The sequence below is a fragment of the Rutilus rutilus genome (genome assembly GCF_951802725.1).
Source record: "Rutilus rutilus genome assembly, chromosome: 7".
Lineage (NCBI taxonomy): Eukaryota > Metazoa > Chordata > Actinopteri > Cypriniformes > Leuciscidae > Rutilus > Rutilus rutilus.
In genome coordinates this window covers 31,813,109-31,831,532 of record NC_140221.1, presented here as the reverse complement: position 1 = coordinate 31,831,532, position 18,424 = coordinate 31,813,109, and the positions used below count along the sequence as shown (strand labels likewise).

At 36.9% G+C, this 18,424-nt stretch overlaps 3 protein-coding genes across 3 annotated transcripts in view; 1 reads left to right on the top strand and 2 right to left on the bottom strand.

Annotated features, from left to right (window-relative positions):
- Positions 1-365: 365 nt before the first annotated feature.
- Positions 366-5,867, top strand: dpp7 (dipeptidyl-peptidase 7). The gene is made up of 13 exons (XM_084413536.1): positions 366-722; positions 872-1,013; positions 1,100-1,239; positions 2,043-2,206; positions 2,424-2,559; positions 2,689-2,770; positions 2,855-3,021; positions 3,290-3,350; positions 3,442-3,560; positions 4,398-4,554; positions 4,651-4,715; positions 4,929-4,999; positions 5,605-5,867. The coding sequence occupies exons 1-13, from the start codon at positions 648-650 to the stop codon at positions 5,714-5,716; spliced, it is 1,491 nt and encodes a 496-aa protein (XP_084269662.1). The 5' UTR covers positions 366-647; the 3' UTR covers positions 5,717-5,867.
- On the bottom strand, positions 5,707-16,629 carry man1b1b (mannosidase, alpha, class 1B, member 1b). Its single transcript, XM_084413535.1, has 14 exons — positions 16,333-16,629; positions 15,269-15,415; positions 15,008-15,116; positions 14,393-14,490; positions 14,101-14,249; positions 13,877-13,968; positions 13,548-13,727; positions 11,202-11,350; positions 10,906-11,094; positions 10,629-10,819; positions 10,148-10,268; positions 9,866-10,060; positions 9,626-9,757; positions 5,707-8,334 (listed from the first exon to the last, which is right to left on the bottom strand). The coding sequence occupies exons 2-14, from the start codon at positions 15,365-15,367 to the stop codon at positions 8,128-8,130; spliced, it is 1,911 nt and encodes a 636-aa protein (XP_084269661.1). The 5' UTR covers positions 15,368-15,415; positions 16,333-16,629; the 3' UTR covers positions 5,707-8,127.
- A 559-nt stretch (positions 16,630-17,188) lies between these two features.
- The window catches only part of LOC311293113 (uncharacterized protein), a 57,724-nt gene continuing 56,488 nt past the window's right edge, over positions 17,189-18,424 (bottom strand). Inside the window, exons 67-68 of the mRNA XM_084413151.1 lie at positions 18,177-18,359; positions 17,189-18,094 (exon numbers count right to left, since the gene is read on the bottom strand). Coding sequence (XP_084269277.1) covers positions 17,939-18,094; positions 18,177-18,359 — 339 coding nt within the window. The 3' untranslated portion in view covers positions 17,189-17,938. The remainder of the gene's footprint in view (positions 18,095-18,176; positions 18,360-18,424) is intronic.

Below are 18,424 nucleotides of genomic sequence, written 5' to 3'. Positions count from 1 at the left end.
AATATAAATTATAAAATATATTTATATATATTATAAAATATACTAATATAAAAATACTAATATATATATATATAAAAAATGTTTTTTTGGATAACATGATTTAGAGGTTGTTATTAATATATTGCTGTTATTTGGATTTTTTTTATACATTAGTGCACATCCTCTTGTGTAACCATTGAAACATATTGGCAAGAAAGCCATTAAATTGATTTCACTTATGGATTCCACAAGATGTATTTATTTATGTGTCCTTCTATATAGGTCCTATTTTTACGCATTTTATAATACAAATAATAATAATATTATTAATAATAGGCTAATCCGCTCATTTTGACTGTCACTTATTTAAATGCATGAAGACTTTTACTTTGAAATGGTTCCTGACTTTTACGCTGACTGAAACTATTATTGTGTCAATTATTGTTAAACTGCGAAATTGCTCGGTTTATTGCTAAGACAACCTTTAACTTGAAAACGGTGTAAATCATGTACTTTTAATCTAACGGAGATAAGCGATTGTCAGTAACGTTTATACATGACACAAAAGTCACATGACAGTTGTGATCACATGATAATCAATACTAGGCTGTAGAGAGTTCTTTAAACTCCACTGGATTCCTGACTTGATCTATGGGGTCTTTGTGAGAATGGCTGCACGGTTACTTTTCCTTGGATTCATGTTGCTGATCCTCGGTGGAAAGGCTGAGACACGTTTATCCGTGGTAAGTTATGATCTGCAGTTAGTTGTATGTATTTTGAAATTGTATTGTTACTGATAGGCTGTTCCAGTTGTTTTCATACAGTTTCTACCATTCTTTGCTCTGTTATTCCTTACTGTTCTTTAGAATTGTCTTTCTTTCTTTCTTTTAAGGAAAAGCTCAATAATGAGGTCATCCCATCTCACAGAGACCTTGCTGCTGATTTCAAGGAAATGTATTTTAAACAGATTTTAGACCACTTCAATTACAACAGCCTTGGCAATGGCACATATGATCAGCGTTACCTTATTACAGGTAATCTGTCACACCGTCATACTCTTAGTCTTAACTTTATCTTTTTAAATTATTTTCACACTGAGTGCAATATGTGTTTATTCTAGATCAGTACTGGAAGAAAGGCTATGGACCCATTTTTTTCTACACTGGCAATGAGGGGGACATATGGGAGTTTGCACTGAATTCAGGCTTCATCACGGAGCTGGCAGCAGTGCAGGGAGCCCTGGTGATATTTGCTGAGCACGTAAGATTTCATGTTCAATCATATGACCATGGAGGAAGTTAGACATTAGAAAAGCGTAGATGTCCACTTTATGCAGTCAAACAATCTACACTACTGGTCAGAAGTTTGAAATAATTAAGATGTTTTTGAAAGAAGTCCCTTATGCTCACAGAGACTGCATTCATTTGATCAAAAATATTGAATATTGAAATAGTGCATTTTTCAGCCGCCATGACTTCATTATGTCATTGTCACATGATCCTTCAGAAATCATTGTTGATTTGGTGCTTAATTATTAGCAATTATTATCTGTGCTCAATTTTGTGGTAACCATGATAAAAAGAAATTCAGGATTCTTTGTTGAAAAGAAAGTTCAATGAACAGCATTTATTTGAAACATGAATCTTTTGTAAAATTATAAATGTCTTTAACTGTCACTTTTGATCAAAATAATGTGTCCTAGCTGTATTAATTTAAGTAAAAAATGATTTAAAAAAAAATCTTACCACAAACCTTTGAATGGTAGTGTATCATGGTTTCCACAAAAAAAAAAAAAACACAACTGTTTTCAACTAATAATAATAATAGTTTCTTAAGCACCTTATCAGCATACTTAAATGATTTCTGAAGGATCATGTGACACTGAAGACTGGAGTAATGATGCTGAAAAGTAACGTTCAGCTTTGCTATCACAAGAATAAATTAAAGTATAAAATGTATGAAGTTATTTAAAATTTTAATATTTTTTACACAACATTGCTGTTTTCACTGTGTTTTTGAGTGTATACCTGTCCATTAATGTTTACCTTTGATTTAAACACTAGAGATATTATGGAAAATCTCTTCCGTTTGGGAAGGATTCATTTAATATCCCTGAGGTGGGGCTGTTGACAGTGGAGCAGGCCCTGGCTGACTATGCGGTCATGATCACAGAGCTAAAGAAGGAACTGGGAGCTCAGACATGTCCCGTCATCGTCTTTGGTGGAAGGTATCAGTCAGCTTTATATTTACCCATCATCCCCTGACACACACATACACACACACGTATACAAATAAATATCCATATCCCAACTGGCTACATAATATTTAATTATTATTAAATTAATAAAAAATCATCATAACTAATTGTAATTTTATATGATGCAATAATAATAACATTTAGATATTATTTGCTATATTATTATTATGTCTGTTTTTTATGTCAGCTATGGAGGAATGTTGAGCGTTTACATGAGAATCAGGTACCCGAATATTGTTGCTGGTGCGTTAGCCGCTAGCGCTCCCATCCTGTCCACCGCAGGTCTTGGAGACTCTGCACAGTTTTTCCGGGATGTCACTGCTGTAAGTTCATATCAAATTCCTTTCAGACACTTAAGCTTTAAAACATGCCTTTAAAACTATAAAACAATTTCTAAATAAAAGAAGATTTTGTATTGGAGTAATGTTGATGTGTTCTGTTTGCTTGTTCAGGATTTCCAGAAGATTAACCCTGCCTGCAGAGATGCGGTGAAAGGAGCTTTCCAGAAGCTAAACACTTTGGCACAGCAGAAAGGTATCCGCAGCCATTCGCTCAGGATGCTTAACCATTTCCCTCTGCGTTTGTTTCATTCTCATGCTCTTTGTTCATAATCCATAGACTACAGCCGCATCCAGTCTGCTTTCTCGCTGTGTAAAACTCCCTCCACCCCAAAGGACATTCATCAGCTGAACGGACTCTTACGCAACGCCTTCACCATGTTGGCCATGTTGGATTATCCCTACAGCACTCATTTCATGGGCAGCATGCCAGCCTTCCCTGTGAAGGTACTGGACTTGTCACTAGCGTGAATTTTGAAAACTCCGTCACCAAATGGGAAGGGGATAGCATGAAAAATAAAACCATGCCACTGAAAGGCTTTAATGCAGAAAGCAAAACCTAATGGTGTTAAACAAATGTTTCCCTGATGCTGATAGCAAATGAAACCATTCCACCCCATCTGGTTCCATTTAAAATGGCTTACTAGTGCAGTTCCTGCAGTTGGACACACTGATGTGTCTTAAAGATAAAGTTCAGTACTTTTTACTTCGACAGGTGGCGTGTGAAATCATGCTGAATGGCACTGATCTTATGTTGGCACTCAGAGATACTGTTGGTAAATGACCGCAGCTTTGCATAGATTTGATTTCTTTTTCTTTTTGTTGTAATCCTGACATGGCATTAATTTAGTTCTTACCCCTCCACAGGCATTGTGTATAATTCCACTGGACAGCTCACATGTTATGACCTGTACAGTCTCTATGTGGAGTGTGCCGACCCCACCGGCTGTGGCCTTGGCTTTAACAGCAACGCGTGGGATTACCAGGTACCTAGATTAGTTCTCACTAAACCCTGAATACTAGTTTTTGGTACTTGCTTGAAGGTTCACTGTAATATTAGAGCCTTGATTAATGATTAGAGAATATCATAAACGTAATTTCACAAGTTTATGCTAATAATTTAATCATTTTGTAGGCCAACCTGGAAGTTAGCATCACCCTGGTTCCCTAGCTAAAAAGCCAATAGGATTATTATTTTTTTTTTCTTTGGCTTTTGGATTACTGCATAACACAAACAAGTTTATGATTCTTACACGTTTTGTTCATCAAGATAACCTTCACAAATTAACATAACTTTTAATGAATTTTGAAGTTTAAACAATCCCCAGATGTAGACAGCTAAAGTTAGAGTATAAACAAACGTCACATGACTTTGTCAACACCACTAAGCCATCGGCAGTGCTTTCAATCTTTATTTACACGCTGCGATGATGTTTAATGCTCCACACAACCCTTTTTCCTTTAGTCCTTTTTCAAGACATTTATAACCTTAAAAATATAACGAGTGGTGGGTATTAATGATATATTTTGTCGTTGAATAAAACATGGAAATATATTGTGACCTCAGACCTCATTTCCGGCATTAAAAAAAAAACAATGACTTCAGGACAATGGAACTGGAAGTTCAAAATGCTAACTCATTTCCAGCTTTTAGGACTCATTTTTGCAGCACTCTATTCAGTCCAAATACTTGACTCTGTGATTTTTAAAGAACTTTTTTTTTTTTAAATAAAGTTTGCAGTTCTCTCTGATGCATTAGGTTTCATTGGAATATTCACTTGTAATCGTATATAACAATGTCTTTATATAAAAATCTTTTTTAGGCCTGCACTGAGATCGAGATGTGCTATGAGAGTAACAATGTGACAGACATGTTCCCAGCGATGACATTCACCGAGCAGCAGAGGGAACAGTACTGCTCAAAGAGATGGGGGGTGCTGCCACGGCCAGGGTGGCTCAAGACCCAGTTCTGGGGACAAGGTAAGCTAGAACTACCAAACTGTGGATAAGTTTGTGTTTTTCTTAAAATAAATAAAATAATACATTTTACCTCACCATTTGAATGATCTCTTCTAGATCTCTCCACCGCAAGCAATATCATATTTTCCAATGGGGATCTTGATCCTTGGGCTAATGGAGGAGTAAGTTTCACTTTTAAAACTTTGTAAATGTATTATTTAAATATAAAGTTACACACTGTATTTTTTCCCCTACTAAAAATGATCCGAATAGTTCATTTCAGTAATTACACTGAGTGCACTTTTTTATTTTTTATTCTTTGTTCTGTTTACAAGTAAAGGCTATTTTGTTGCTCTTCTCTGTAAAACATTTAATGGAATTATTTTCGCCTGTAGATCAGGAAGACACTCAGCCCATCGTTGATTGCTATCACCATACCAGAGGGAGCTCATCATCTGGATTTAAGGTCCGAGTTAAACTGAAGCTATTTTCAGACTGCAGGCAAATTGCTTTTTTTTTTTCTCAAATCAGACCTTTTAAGACAGAATGTCTGCAGACTCTGCACTGTTGATTGCAAGTAATCAACTGATATTTGTGTGTCCAGACATAACCAACCATGGGTTGCTTTGGTAATGACGTAGGCGTACACACACACAGATGCAGGAAAAATGGAGGTGCATCATCTCGCTCTCCAAATAAGCGCCCTATTTAGTCACAGTGCAGAACCCAAAGATTTCGTTCTCCTCCCTCGCATATACTTCCGGCAGTTCCGTCACCGGTTCTGACGTTATCATAAGAGTGATGCAAAAGACCATTTGAAATCTGATTTGAGCAGCCAGAGCATCCCGGCTGAGACACATCTGTTGAAAATCGCAATTAACCACCACCAAATGTGGTCTGAATCATATACATTTATTTATTTTTTGCTCTCCAGACTTTCAGAAACCTATCTGAATATGCAAAAAAAAAAAAAAAAAAGATTTATGCTATTATTGAGATGTTAGATTTGGTTATGTCACCTGACCATGCTTCCTACTTTTTTTTTTCTTTTTTTTTTCTTTTTTTTTTTAGGGAGTCCAACCCTGCTGATCCCGAGTCTGTGATTGTGGCTCGTAAGAAGGAGTCTGAAATCATTGCTCAATGGGTGAAGGCGGCAAGGAAGGAGCCATCATGTGTTATTTAATGTACAATTTATTTCAACATTTGTGATCTTGTAAAATATGGAATAAATCCATTTATTTTCCACAGAAATGGACATTAAAAAGATATATTCCAGAAATATTAATTTGTCAATAAAAAGAAAGAAAAAAACATTTTCATTATGTACAAGCTCACTCTTGTGTCTAAAATCATCATTTACAAATTGCCAGATTGAGTTGTGGTAATTCAAAGGAATATGTACAGCTGTACCACATTATTATTGCCCCCGTTTTAGAATATTCTTTGAAATTCATGGCACGTCTTTGGTGAATGAATGATTCAGAACTATGTTGATTTGTCAATATGCATGAGGCAGATGATCATTTAAGACATTTGCACAACAATTGAGAGTGAGGCATGAAAAGCCCTTCATTTTAATCTGAGATACACAAGCAAGCTTTCTTCAATTTCTCACACAATGAGAGAGAAAAAATACCCAGAAATGGCATACAGATAGCAATTTATCGCTTACACACTGTTTTATAAATAATCACAAGTATTTATTCACAAAAAAAAGAAAGAATCATAAATAGCTTCACAACAGGAATGAGATGCTTAAAATAGATTGATTTCTCATAAAAACTTGATTCTCAGGACTGAAAATAGTCATTTGTCATCATTGCTCTGTATGTAAAGGCACACGCGGAACAGAACACCAGTCAATGCTCAGCCCTTGATGAACAGCTGTAATGTATACTACCTAAACAAACCTCTGGATAGTATTACTGTAAAATTCTGCACAGTGAGACGTAATGTTCAACCAGCTTTTTGAATACAATGACATAATACATTTGTAAACAGCAGGTCTATTCTTTGATGGTCAAAAAGTTGGTAGCCCTGCATGTTATCAGTAACCTTAAGACATCCTGTACATTCTACTCTATTTAAACTCAGGCCACAAACTGATCTGCAATCAGCAGAGAAGAGTGAATAACTTAAACATTCCATTTGTCTTCCTGCATAAAAACATTTGGAATTTTGAAGATTCTACAAAAAACAACCCCAAAAACCAAAATCCAATTGTTCACATTTCACAAAATATTCGACCAATACCGTATGTTAAAAGTTCATCATACACGTGAAAATACTACAGACACATTCTCATCTGATGTAGGTCCCGCGAAAGAGTGAGATAACTACATGTGCCATAATATATTATAGACCCTTATTTAATTTTTTTGGGAAAAAAACAACAACATTGTGCTTGATTAATGCTCCATTAAAAGACTTATAATCCTGCAACCACAAAAAAAGGGACGAAACTGAATAAAAATCGAATAACAATAATAATGGTTCATATGACCACCTGCTAGCGAGTTTTAACATCAAAAGGAGATTTTTAATATAGAAAATAATAAACCCTCTAACTAACACCAAACTCAACACAAACATGTACATGTACATTTATCCTATTCACAGGAATGGCATTAACATCCTTCACAGCAAGAATGGGGTTTTAGGCTCAAAACGAAAGAGAAATATTCAAATTAATTAATAAAAACACAAATTTTAAGAAAAATGATATAATGCTGTCTGATAACTCTAAACTTTACAATAAGGTTTCATTTGTTAACATTAGTTAACTACATTAGTAAGCCAGAACTAACAATGTACAATACTTCTACAGCATTTACTGATCTTAATGTTAATCTTAACATACATTTTTTTAAGATCAAAAGTTGTCTCTGTTAATATATTAGTTAATGCACAGTGAACTAACATGAACATGTACATTTTTATTAACTAACTAACAAAAGTTAATAAATGCTGCAAGAATGTATTGTTCATTGTTAGTTCATGTTAGTTACTGCTTGAACTAATGTTAACAAATGAGACCTTATTGTACAGTGTAACCACATATTCCAAATGCTCTGGAAAACAAATAAAACCATGGAAATAATTATGATGCAAAGAAAAACTAATTTACAAAGCTAAATAGACTCCATAAGAAAGACTCTTCACAACAAAAACAGCAGTGGTTCTTTCATTAAAAGAAAATATACACACACTAAAACCCCAAAAACACACCATAAAGTGCTTGCAGTCCCCATAAGGTTTCACAGTATGAACGTTTTTTTGTTTGTCTGTGTGCTTGGGCTGAGAGACTGCACATACTGATTCAGTGGGCTAACTTAGCAGCCCAGCTGATCAAAGTATCATAGAAGCATAAATAGAGAAACTTCTATTAATAGAAACATACAGATCACTAATACACTCAGAAACTACACACCTACAAACAGATTTTTGTCATGGCTCTAATTATTTCACCAGAAAGTGACTTTCAATTACAAAAAAAGAGCTCCTAGTGTAGAAAAAGACGGCAGTTTGGATATCAAATGTGTTCACGGCCCTGAGAGAGGTGTGTTTGGTTACGCACGTGTGCTTGTGGGTCCATCACTCTGCTTGTGGCCATATGGGCAGAGGATGGGCCTCAGTGTTGAAGACGTACTTGTCTAAGCTGATAAGGTCGGGGTCCTCGGAAAACAGCAGGTAGAAGTATTTGAGCGTCTCACCCAGGAAGAAGCTCTCCATCTTGTCTCGAGGGCTGGGATAGGACGGGTCGCAGACGTTGTTTATGGATGTATAACCTCCAGTGGGAACCTGTGGGGAGAGGGACACATGAGTCAGAACAGAGTTGTTTGCTAACATCCTTGTAAACTGTTGATATGAACTGAATGCTGAATGTGAAGTTCAGAAATGCAGAGAGAGAAAGTGTAAGTGCATTTGGAAAAGGAGCAAGGCAATGTTTGTATAAACCAAGCCAAATATGAGAAGCCAAGTAACAATATATCTGACATATGAAAGTCAGAACTGAGCCAATAATATCCCACTTTCATTCTGACAGAGCACCAAGGTTTGGCTTTGAGCCAGTATGAAAAATAATCTTAATAACTTTCCATGTTTTTTCATGATGAATGTATAAGGATGTTTAAGTTAATTTTCTATGACCTTTTGAGATTTTATTTATTTCTATGCATTTTCCAAAAAAAAAAAAAAAACACTTGTAAAATTCCCTGATATTTCTTTTACAGTTCTGTTACTCACTAGAATTATGCACTTTTCTGATAACGTGCATACTAAGTACAGGGACAAACTGCCACATCATAAAACTGCATCTTTATACTAAAAACCCCTCTGTTGCATTTGCATATACACTACACTTTAAACGTGTAGTGTTGGTACGTTTAAAAAAAAAAAAAGTATTTTATTCACACTAAGGCACGTATTTATTATTGCAATTAAAACATAACACAAAATGATGGCAGCTTAAGTCTTCAGTGTCACTTGATCCTTCAGATATCATTCTAATATGCTGATCTGCTGTTTAAGAAACATTTCTCATTATCAATGTTGAAAACAGTCGTGCTGCTCAATATTTTTGTGGAAACAGTGGGGTTTTTTTTCATGATTCTATGACCAATAGAAATTTCAAAAGAACAGCAATTATTTAAAATATCTTTTTTTAATATTATAAAATGTTTTTACTGTAGCTTTTGATAAATTTAATGCATCCTTGCTGAAGAAAAGTATTCATTTCTTTTTAAAAAACGACTTGACTTTTGAACAGTAAACAATTAACATATAACTACATTTATTAACATTTACATTAAAAAACCTGCTGTAATCGTTGAAAAACTTCAACTGAGCGATGGGTTGTGGGCAATATTATCTGAAAAGAATTCACAAAGGCACACACTTCAAAAATCCAACAGAAACAGTACACCATCTGGACACCTTTGGCAAACTATTTTCTATGAATTCATTTAAATTATTCTTGAATCTTGCATACTATTTAGAATGGAAAACATGTAAATTAGGACACAACTTCCTTCTACTATTTTGCATGTTCTAAAAACACCTCAAGGCAACAGTTTCTCACTCTCTCACATACCCTTGTGTACTTATTAAAGTTCTGTAGGATCTCCCAGCCCCACTGCTGGTACTTCTTATCCTGGGTGAATCTGTACAAGTAGAAGAGGCTTTCCACGGTCTCTGGCCGCAGAAGGTTGTGCCGGTCAGCCATCTGCAAGATATTACAAAATCATAAAGACCGTTTCATTTCACATACTCAAACAAACATGTTTCACAACTGCCGAGAGTAGTGAAAACTTAAAGCTCTTCGTCAGCTCACCTTTACATTTACATCCTTTGTGCTCCCCTCATGCATGTTGAAATGAACTATCTCCGGGCTCAGACCCGTCTCCATCTGGGCATACATCTGGTAGCAGGTCTCCATCAGCTGTTTTGCCAGCTCCATATGATCAGCAGGAAGGCCGTAATGTGCCCCCAGTGCCAGAGTGCCAGGTAAGAAACATACCAAATGGTCCTAAAAGAAAGGAGAAAAAAGGGGCTAGATGAGCTATTTGACACTTCTGAACTTGAAGGTCTTGTTATTCTTCGAGAACAAACATACCATTTTGGGACTGAATTGTCCATGGGACAACTCTCCCACAAATGTAAGGCCTTTAGGAATAGACTTGTTCAGCAGGTTCTTCTTCACCCCTTCCACAGCCAGCAGGTAGTCATCTAACAATCTGAACACATGGGAACCCAAAATAATTGTAATAAATAAAAAAGCTACAGCAATACATACACATAATGTAATTTATATAAATATAAATATATAGCGCTATATATATATATATATAGCCAAAGGATGACAGAAAAAACGGATGCTGCGTTAAATATTTGTTACGCGTTAAACTGGAAAAAATGTATTGCATGCGATAAAGCATAATATATATATTTATTATTATTAATAATTATATATATATATATATAATTAATAATTATATATTATAGCGTGTGTTAATACCACAGGCTGTCATCATTCCATAGCCAAAAGGAATGAGGAATAAACTATAACGTCCAAACACACATGACCCTCGACTCACTCGTTCTCTGTCTTGCCTCCCTGTATCCACTGCTTCAGCAGATACTCATAGTAGCTGTCAGCCCTGGCACCCAGCGTGTAAATGCCCTGATGGGTGAACAGCCCGTTGTTGGTATTTATAAACATCGGCACCAGCCCATCTTTCTTTCCGTCCAGTTTATGCACCTGCTGCATCACCTCCATCACAGCAAGCTACAGAAAGAAAGCCATGGATGATAAGAAACCACTTGTTCTAATGAGAACAGAAAACACTTAATTGTGAAAGATTATCCATCCACCTTGTATTTGGTGTCTCCAGTGAGTCGGCTGAGCTCTCTGAACTCCAGCTGAATGCTAGTGACCTCAGCTACGGTGCTGTCAGAAGTCCATCGCGGAGGATGAGCCGTTCCCTTCCCAATATTCACATCAGAATAGGGGATTTTAGAGGCAGTGCTGAAGGCGGGCATCAGCCTGGAGCCAATATCTTTCTGAAAAAATATTAACGAGATAAAAATAGCATCCAATAACCAGAACATAGTAACAGGGAGAAGAGATGTTTTGAGCTACCGGGGGTGGGGGTTTACTTCTAACTCACAGCTTTATCCAGGAACATGAGGTCTCCGGTCAGATGGTAAGTACTTAGCAGGCCCCCCAGGATACGAATGGTGCTCTCAAAAAGATTAACATCCACATTTTTATCGAAGGAGAGCTCTTTGGCCACCCACTCCCTGGCCTCTGCAAACTCTGTCAAATACATTTATGTAAATTAAGTAAGCCACATCAAATACACAGTAAACAACTTCAGGGTATATCATAAAATGAGTAGGTGAAGTTGAAGTGCATTTTTTTTTCGATGTATGTAAATGTCTTCATTTTAGATAAGAAAAAAAATGCATTCACATATAGCTATTATTAAAGCTACAATATGTAATTGTTTTCGCCGCTAGGGGGTCGCTAACCTCTTATACTAACAAAGGCGTAGATTGATGACGCAGTGATAAGCGGAATCATGGAACTTGTCGTCATGCTGATGGATCTAATTATGTTTATGGATGAGTGAAAACATTCATGTTTTTTAACATGACTGTGGTATGAAGCTGGGCGCGATTGCTAATGAGAGACAGATATCAGCGCCACACGCGAGTCCTGCGGATATAGAGGAATAAGGACATTTCATTCTACCGAACTAGCTGCAAGTGCTGAATTACAACTCACAGGTCAGTTTATTTGACGAATTAAACTTGTGAGGTAACGCAGCGCTGTTTCACTTGGTCTAACGTTACACTATCATACTAAACTGCACTTGAGTGTGTTGAAAGTTATGTTATTCTATGTGTTAGTTTGTTGGCTATATGAGACTAGCAGTAAGCTAGATCAACATTAGAATAACATACTGATCGTATTCTAACATTTCATCATGTTGAGCTATATAACATTGATTCGTTTTATGTACATTTGCTCACCTGTCTAATAAAGTACATGCAAGAGTGGCGTCTCTCTGTCAAGTCGCGAAGCTCTGTCAAGTCCAAGTTTGTTGCGGAGCTCTTGGCATTGCGAAAACGCCACGCCGATATTGAACCTCGTTTTATTTCTACTTCTGTCCCAAAGTCTGCTCGTCCATAACGTTTGAACGAAACAACAACAGCGTGAGTGTGCCGCTAGACGTAACGCAGTTGTCCACGTCTGTCGCCATGGTTACTATGGCAGTACAAGCGGAAACCAGGGATAACGCGGATATTACGTCAGTGACAGGCGACAAGTGTCAAGGGACGGGCACTATTTAAAATTGTGAATTTACTAATTCTTGGAAACATTTAGGATAATGTAAGTACACAATTGAAAGTACATTACATATTGTACCTTTAAGTCAGTTGGTTGATTTCCCAAAAAAGTGTAAAAACTGTGACTCTGTTACGCTATCAGAGAATCACTTTACACACTATCACTTTCACATTACAGACAAACCAAACACCTTGACCTGACTGCATATATTACCTACTACAGTACACGGATCCATTCATAATTACTAAACACATCAACATACACATGACATGATGACAAATCAAAGCATTATCCTGAATGTGTGTGGAAACAACATTAATGTACTGAAATGTGTCTGTGCATAAATACATTGTGCTATCAGTGCATCAAGAGTGCACATGCACGGTTTGTCTGCGCATAAATATAACGGACTCACGTCACGAGTACTTACTGTACGACTCCTGTATGTCACTGCAATCGTCTTTACCTTGATTCCAATCCTCATTCATCAAAACGTTACTAGCGAGACGCTGGTTTGCTTTATCCAATCGAGAAACGTAGTTTACGCATCATCTGGCCATACAGCAGTGGGATATTTTGACGTTCCGTCTGTATTTCACACAGCGCGATGTGTGAGGGCTCGCGCTCTTTAGAAACAATCACAGAATTTGACAGAGCTCATGTTTTAAAGTGAAACAACCTGGAATGAATAATTCACTGAAAACGCAAAGTGAGTCTCTATTCTCTCTGCCATCTCTGATGTATTCAGCCTGGTTTTCTTTCCATTAGCGCTGTTTTGGACTGATTGTTTTTTGAATGAATTCGCTTACTGGATCACTGTGATAAACTCCTGACTTCTAAGATCATCTAACCATGTGACGTAAATTACGTTAATGATAGAATTTCACGTGCTTAAGTAATTTATTTGCCTTAAATTATTTTAAAACATTCATAAATATTAAATGAATCGCATAAGCTAACAAGTTAGGGCTGACAGCCCTAATATATACTGTATATAAATAAGATTTATTTATTTATTCATTTAATGCCTTTTGACTTGGACTGGATTTTTTCCAGTCCATGCCACAAGGCATTTTGGATCTTGAGAAAAGGAGACAGAAAAAAAAAATTGGTTCTGTGTGGGCTTCTGTAATGTATTTTCTCTAGCAAGCTAAATTACCCTCTTTGAGACCCAAGATCCACATGGTGTCCAGAGCATCAATTAGGGTCAGACCAAGTCCAAACCACTCTCCATATGATTTAGAGATTGGTTTGAGCTCATCATGACCCCAAGCAAAGTCTTTGTAGCCCTTCCAGGCATGTCTAAAAGCTTCTCTCACAGCCTCCAGCCTGCTCTCAGCTAAAAGCAACAAAAACACAGGAAACAGCTGCTTCAATGCAATCCAGAAAAAGAAACAAATTAATTCAGGCAGATCAGCTACATAAAATGTGTTTATATTTAGAAAGTATTAATAGATTTAGCAACTGACTCTTGACAAAATAACAAACCACGTGCTAATGATGCTGGGCCATCTTGGTTTTCTGTGTCTTTGGTGTCAGTATCAGAGGCCTGCTCTTCTTTTATCACTGCTCCACGCCAACTACAATCATGTAAGAAATAAATAATGATAATAATAAACAAACCACAGGAATATCTAGTCCTCTATACTCAGACAAAATGCACATGCTGTTGTGTTTCAGCACAGTTGACATTTAAAATCTAATGATCAAACCTAATGACCGGCTTTCCTCCCTCCGATCCTTTATCTGCATTCTTAAGATCCGGTCCATGATTTTCTTCTTCCAACAGACCTGAAACATTCGTTTTGAATTGCAAACGGTTCTGCAAGATAGGAGGTCCACGTCTACGGTAGTCCTTTCTCTGTGTTTCAGGAGGAAAACATAGGTTACTGCCACAAACTGCAAAAAGCAGCACAAAGCGCAGCCTGTAACCTTGAGTTATCAGGTTACTCATAAAACGAGGGCATCCAAAAAGCAAGCAAGAAACAAATGGGTCACACTAACCTCAGAGGGCGGCTCAGGAAGAATGGACCTGTAATCATTTTTCAGGTCAACAACAAATTGCAGTTTCCCATCGTTCCTGTTCCCCCCAACTTTATCACCTGAGAAACATGAACACAGAGGAGGTATAATAAGCTTCTCAATCAAACCTTAATAGAGATATTAGGTTAAAGTTGGCATTTTGTAAATGCATGTTATAGATCTTATTGTGAACGATTCATCCATGCATGTTTCATTTTTTTTAATCAAAATGTCAAAACTGGATCTGGCTTCTCTATGGTGACATATTCCGGTTTCCTCCAATCATTTAGTTCACTTAAGCCCCATCCCTTTCTTACAACCTACTGCAAAGCTTGCATTCAAATCGGCCTCCATTCAATCAACAACTGATGGATAGAAGCAAGTCCCTGCCCTAAATCTTTTTTCTTTCCCATAATCTGTTGTTTTGCTTGGATGTACAACACAAAATGGAAGAAAAGATCTCTCTCTACTTCTGTTACATTGCAATTTTAAAGCATTAACATTGCATTATTAATTTTTTTTTTCAAAAAGACAATTTATTAGTTTCAATAGGGGTTTTCTGGTGGGGTGGGGGGGTGGATGGATATAGTGGCTCACCTCTCCAGTGTTCAATGAGAGTGGGAGATGTGGCGATTCCACAAACCAGCAACAGCATCAATGTAAACAGAATCAGGCTGCGCTGCAATCTGGACAGCTGTTTCCATTTCTGGACAAAAAGCCGAGGTGATCGTAGAATCATCAGATCTTTGCAATCAAATGTTACTAAGCAAAGACATTAAACTACACAGATGGACCTCAAAGCTACTAATAGATAAAACCATCATGTAAATAAATAAATGACTTGAATGTTGAACTCACCCTCCAGCAGGACTGCCGGCGCCACTGCTTGCTGTTGGTGTAGCTGCCGCTTTCACTGAGAGTCAGAGATACAAAATCCCTTTTTGATGGTGAAAGCATGATTCCCTGTCTCTCTCCAGACTGTTCATAAACTCAGTGACCAGGTCTCTGTGTACAGAGGGAGAAAACAAGCTTTCTCAAAACCAAGAAAGCTGCCTACCTGTACAATATCTCTGGGTTGACTATAACGTTCAAAAGTGCTGTCTACATAGGCAGTTCACTAGGTGTTGAGACACAGTCCGTGCTGACAGTAGCTGCGTGGGCAGCAGACTGGCACATACAGTACTGATGACACAGAAAAACGGTAATAACGTTTACATTTGACACTTTACAGACGTCGATGGCATAAATAAATTATTAAGTATTTTAACTAACATAAAATATTTATATTTAACTTACGGAGCAAGTCTAAAACTGCTTCATACCATCAGCTGATGAGACCCTGTTAATAATTGACATCAAAAGACACATATTGTCCAACCAACCTAATTATCTAACTAACGTTACACATTATAATAAAAATATCTAACTATCTTATAATAAAAACACTAAAGAAACAGAAACGGGTAGCATATTTCAATCGTTGACTGATTGATTCTATTCAGCAACCACTTCGAGAATGTTTGATTCGTTCAAAAGAACCGACTTAAAAGAGTCATTCGTTCTCATATCATCGTCGAGCGAATAAATAGTTCAGAAAACAAACTCAGAGTATTTCAGTACGGTATTTCCACCACACAGGCAGAATACCATAAATATAAATTAGTTTGAATCGAGGAACTGTTATTTAAAACCGGTTCTCGGCAGCCAGATGAGCCAACTGTCAGCCAACGCTTTCTCACTGACTAAACCCTGACTTAAAATTATGTCTGGTCTAAATAACCCTTAAAACTATTTTTTTTTTATTTAACGTTAGAACAAAAGCAGTTCAGTTTCTCGATTTAGTGACACAATAAATCTCACACTTGGCTACATTTCTCTGACTTATGTGGGCTTAAGCGCAAACATCAGACAAACTCGTTCACCTCTCTTCCTGAAGTATGTCGAGGCTCCAGCTGTGTGGAGCGGAGCTCTGGTCGGCTCAGGATCTCACGACGGTCCGAGGCATCACTGAAGGGCCTAGAGCTCACCGGCGATCAGTCACACTCACAAAAACCTGTGGCGAATACCATGCGACTTTCGAAATGACACGTTTGAAAACCGTGAAGGATTAACTGGATCATATTGCAGCCATTTTCTTAGCTGATGTTTCAAGTGATTTCCTGGAGACGAATACACATCCAGCTGTAAGGAGGCGTGTTGAACTGTACACTTACACTAGTAGCAGCAACTTGTGGCTTTTCCAAATAATCCTCCAGAGGGCGACAAACATAGAAACCTAAAAACTAATTTTGGTATTATTTATTATTTACCACACAAGCCTACAGGTTTACACTACACTGAAATGGTCACTGGAGTTTAGGTGAATGAACATATATGAATGTATTTTGATCAAATAAATGCAGCCTTGCATTTAAAAAAATCGTAAAGATAACAAAAAAAATGTATTTAATTGGTAGTGTATAATATAATAAACTCATATTTTATATTTAGCCGTCTATATATTTATGTGTTTTTATCTTAGTTTTACTTTAGTAAAGTTGTATTTGCAAAACATTTTACATTAGCAGTCTAATTCAGTAAATGCATGTACAAATCACTACATTTGAATGAGAAATTGATATGCACTTCCCTTCTGTATAAGATCAAAAATACAGTTATTATAATTCAAGCTGAATTAACTAAATTCATAAAGTAATCCGGAGAAAAAAAAATCCTCCAGGACTTTTTTTTTTTTGGCATAGGCTACTCCACAATAATATAAAAAAAACACACTCATTTGAATAAAATCAGTTTGTTATTAAAACAGATTGCAATGTGTTACTTTACAATAACCTAAATTGTATTTTTTAATGGGACTGTTTTTGTATTTTGCACACAAGAACAACTGACACTTAATAATGGTCATCATAATTTGTTGATTGAGATATAACAAATTCCACCATAAACAATGGGCTCACAGCAACTGTCTGACAGCTTTGTAAGTAATTAGTGTTATCTTCAAAACAAGCAGTGCCTGATATACGTTTGAGGCACATTGTTTAAATAGTACCAGATTTGGGTGCCACATACACCACATGGCCAATAGTGACAACACAGCTTGGTGTTAAAAGTGTCAAACAAACTTTTGGCCATGCAGTGTATATCACAGTTATCTGTGTCATAAGGTGCAACAAAACCTGAATTAAAGTATTTTTTAAAAGAAATCATGGTTTGTGGAAGTGAATGTGACAAGAGTAACATCAAGACATCATATAAATAATCAGTTATTTAAAAGAAGAAAAAAAAACATTGCAAACAATATACAACAATATTTTACAACTCCTCATGAGAAGCTGTGCACCAGATTACTGTTGCCAACAGACAACAAGCCAGTTCATTGTACTGAAGGTACACTGTAAACTGAAGGTGAAAACTTCATTAGGAACCTCCATTCCCACAGCAGATGGAGAACAGTAGAGTAAAGAAAGTCCTGATTTCCTCAGCAGAGAGCTACTCAGTAAGAGCTCTGCAGAACAGATTGTTTATGCTTTAGCTGAAGCAGACGTGTCCTACAGTAAACTGAAACTCTTCTGTTGTGTCGCTGTGGCCAAATAAAGCCACATCTCTAATTGGTAAAAGCTCCAGGTCTTCGGTCTCAAACTGGAACACAGACTCCCGAGGGCCTGTATCCAGCGCCTCTGTATGCTAAACACAGACAGAAAGGGGACATAATAAATTTAAGTGACCAGCAATGCAATCCATTATAACTTAGTTACAGTTGTCTTACTTCACAATCCAGTAATGTTCCCAAGAAGCTCTGTCTTCTTGAGTCGGCAAGGAACTTAATCTCTCTTTCATTGGAGCCCTGGTGGGTGTTTGGCTGGCATGAAAATGTTATGTTCTGCTTGGCAATCCTGCTGTTCAGTCGTAGGAATCTCATTTGTACCGCACCAGTTTCAGTGTAATCAAACTATAAAGTAAAGATATACTCAGGGGCGGGACATGATGGAAAGAGGATATTCTGGTTATTGGTTC

Bases quoted from the DNA above. Each gene is read 5' to 3' on its own strand.
- dpp7 (XM_084413536.1), top strand. From the start codon at position 648: ATGGCTGCACGGTTACTTTTCCTTGGATTCATGTTGCTGATCCTCGGT. The intron at 1,240-2,042 runs GTAAGATTTCAT...TTTAAACACTAG, and splicing joins TGGTGATATTTGCTGAGCAC to AGATATTATGGAAAATCTCT. The intron at 2,771-2,854 runs GTATCCGCAGCC...CATAATCCATAG, and splicing joins CACTTTGGCACAGCAGAAAG to ACTACAGCCGCATCCAGTCT.
- man1b1b (XM_084413535.1), bottom strand. From the start codon at position 15,367: ATGCTTTCACCATCAAAAAGGGATTTTGTATCTCTGACTCTCAGTGAA. The intron at 15,117-15,268 runs GTGAGTTCAACA...CTTTTTGTCCAG, and splicing joins GCCGGCAGTCCTGCTGGAGG to AAATGGAAACAGCTGTCCAG. The intron at 13,728-13,876 runs GTTTGTTATTTT...TGTTGCTTTTAG, and splicing joins CCCAGCATCATTAGCACGTG to CTGAGAGCAGGCTGGAGGCT.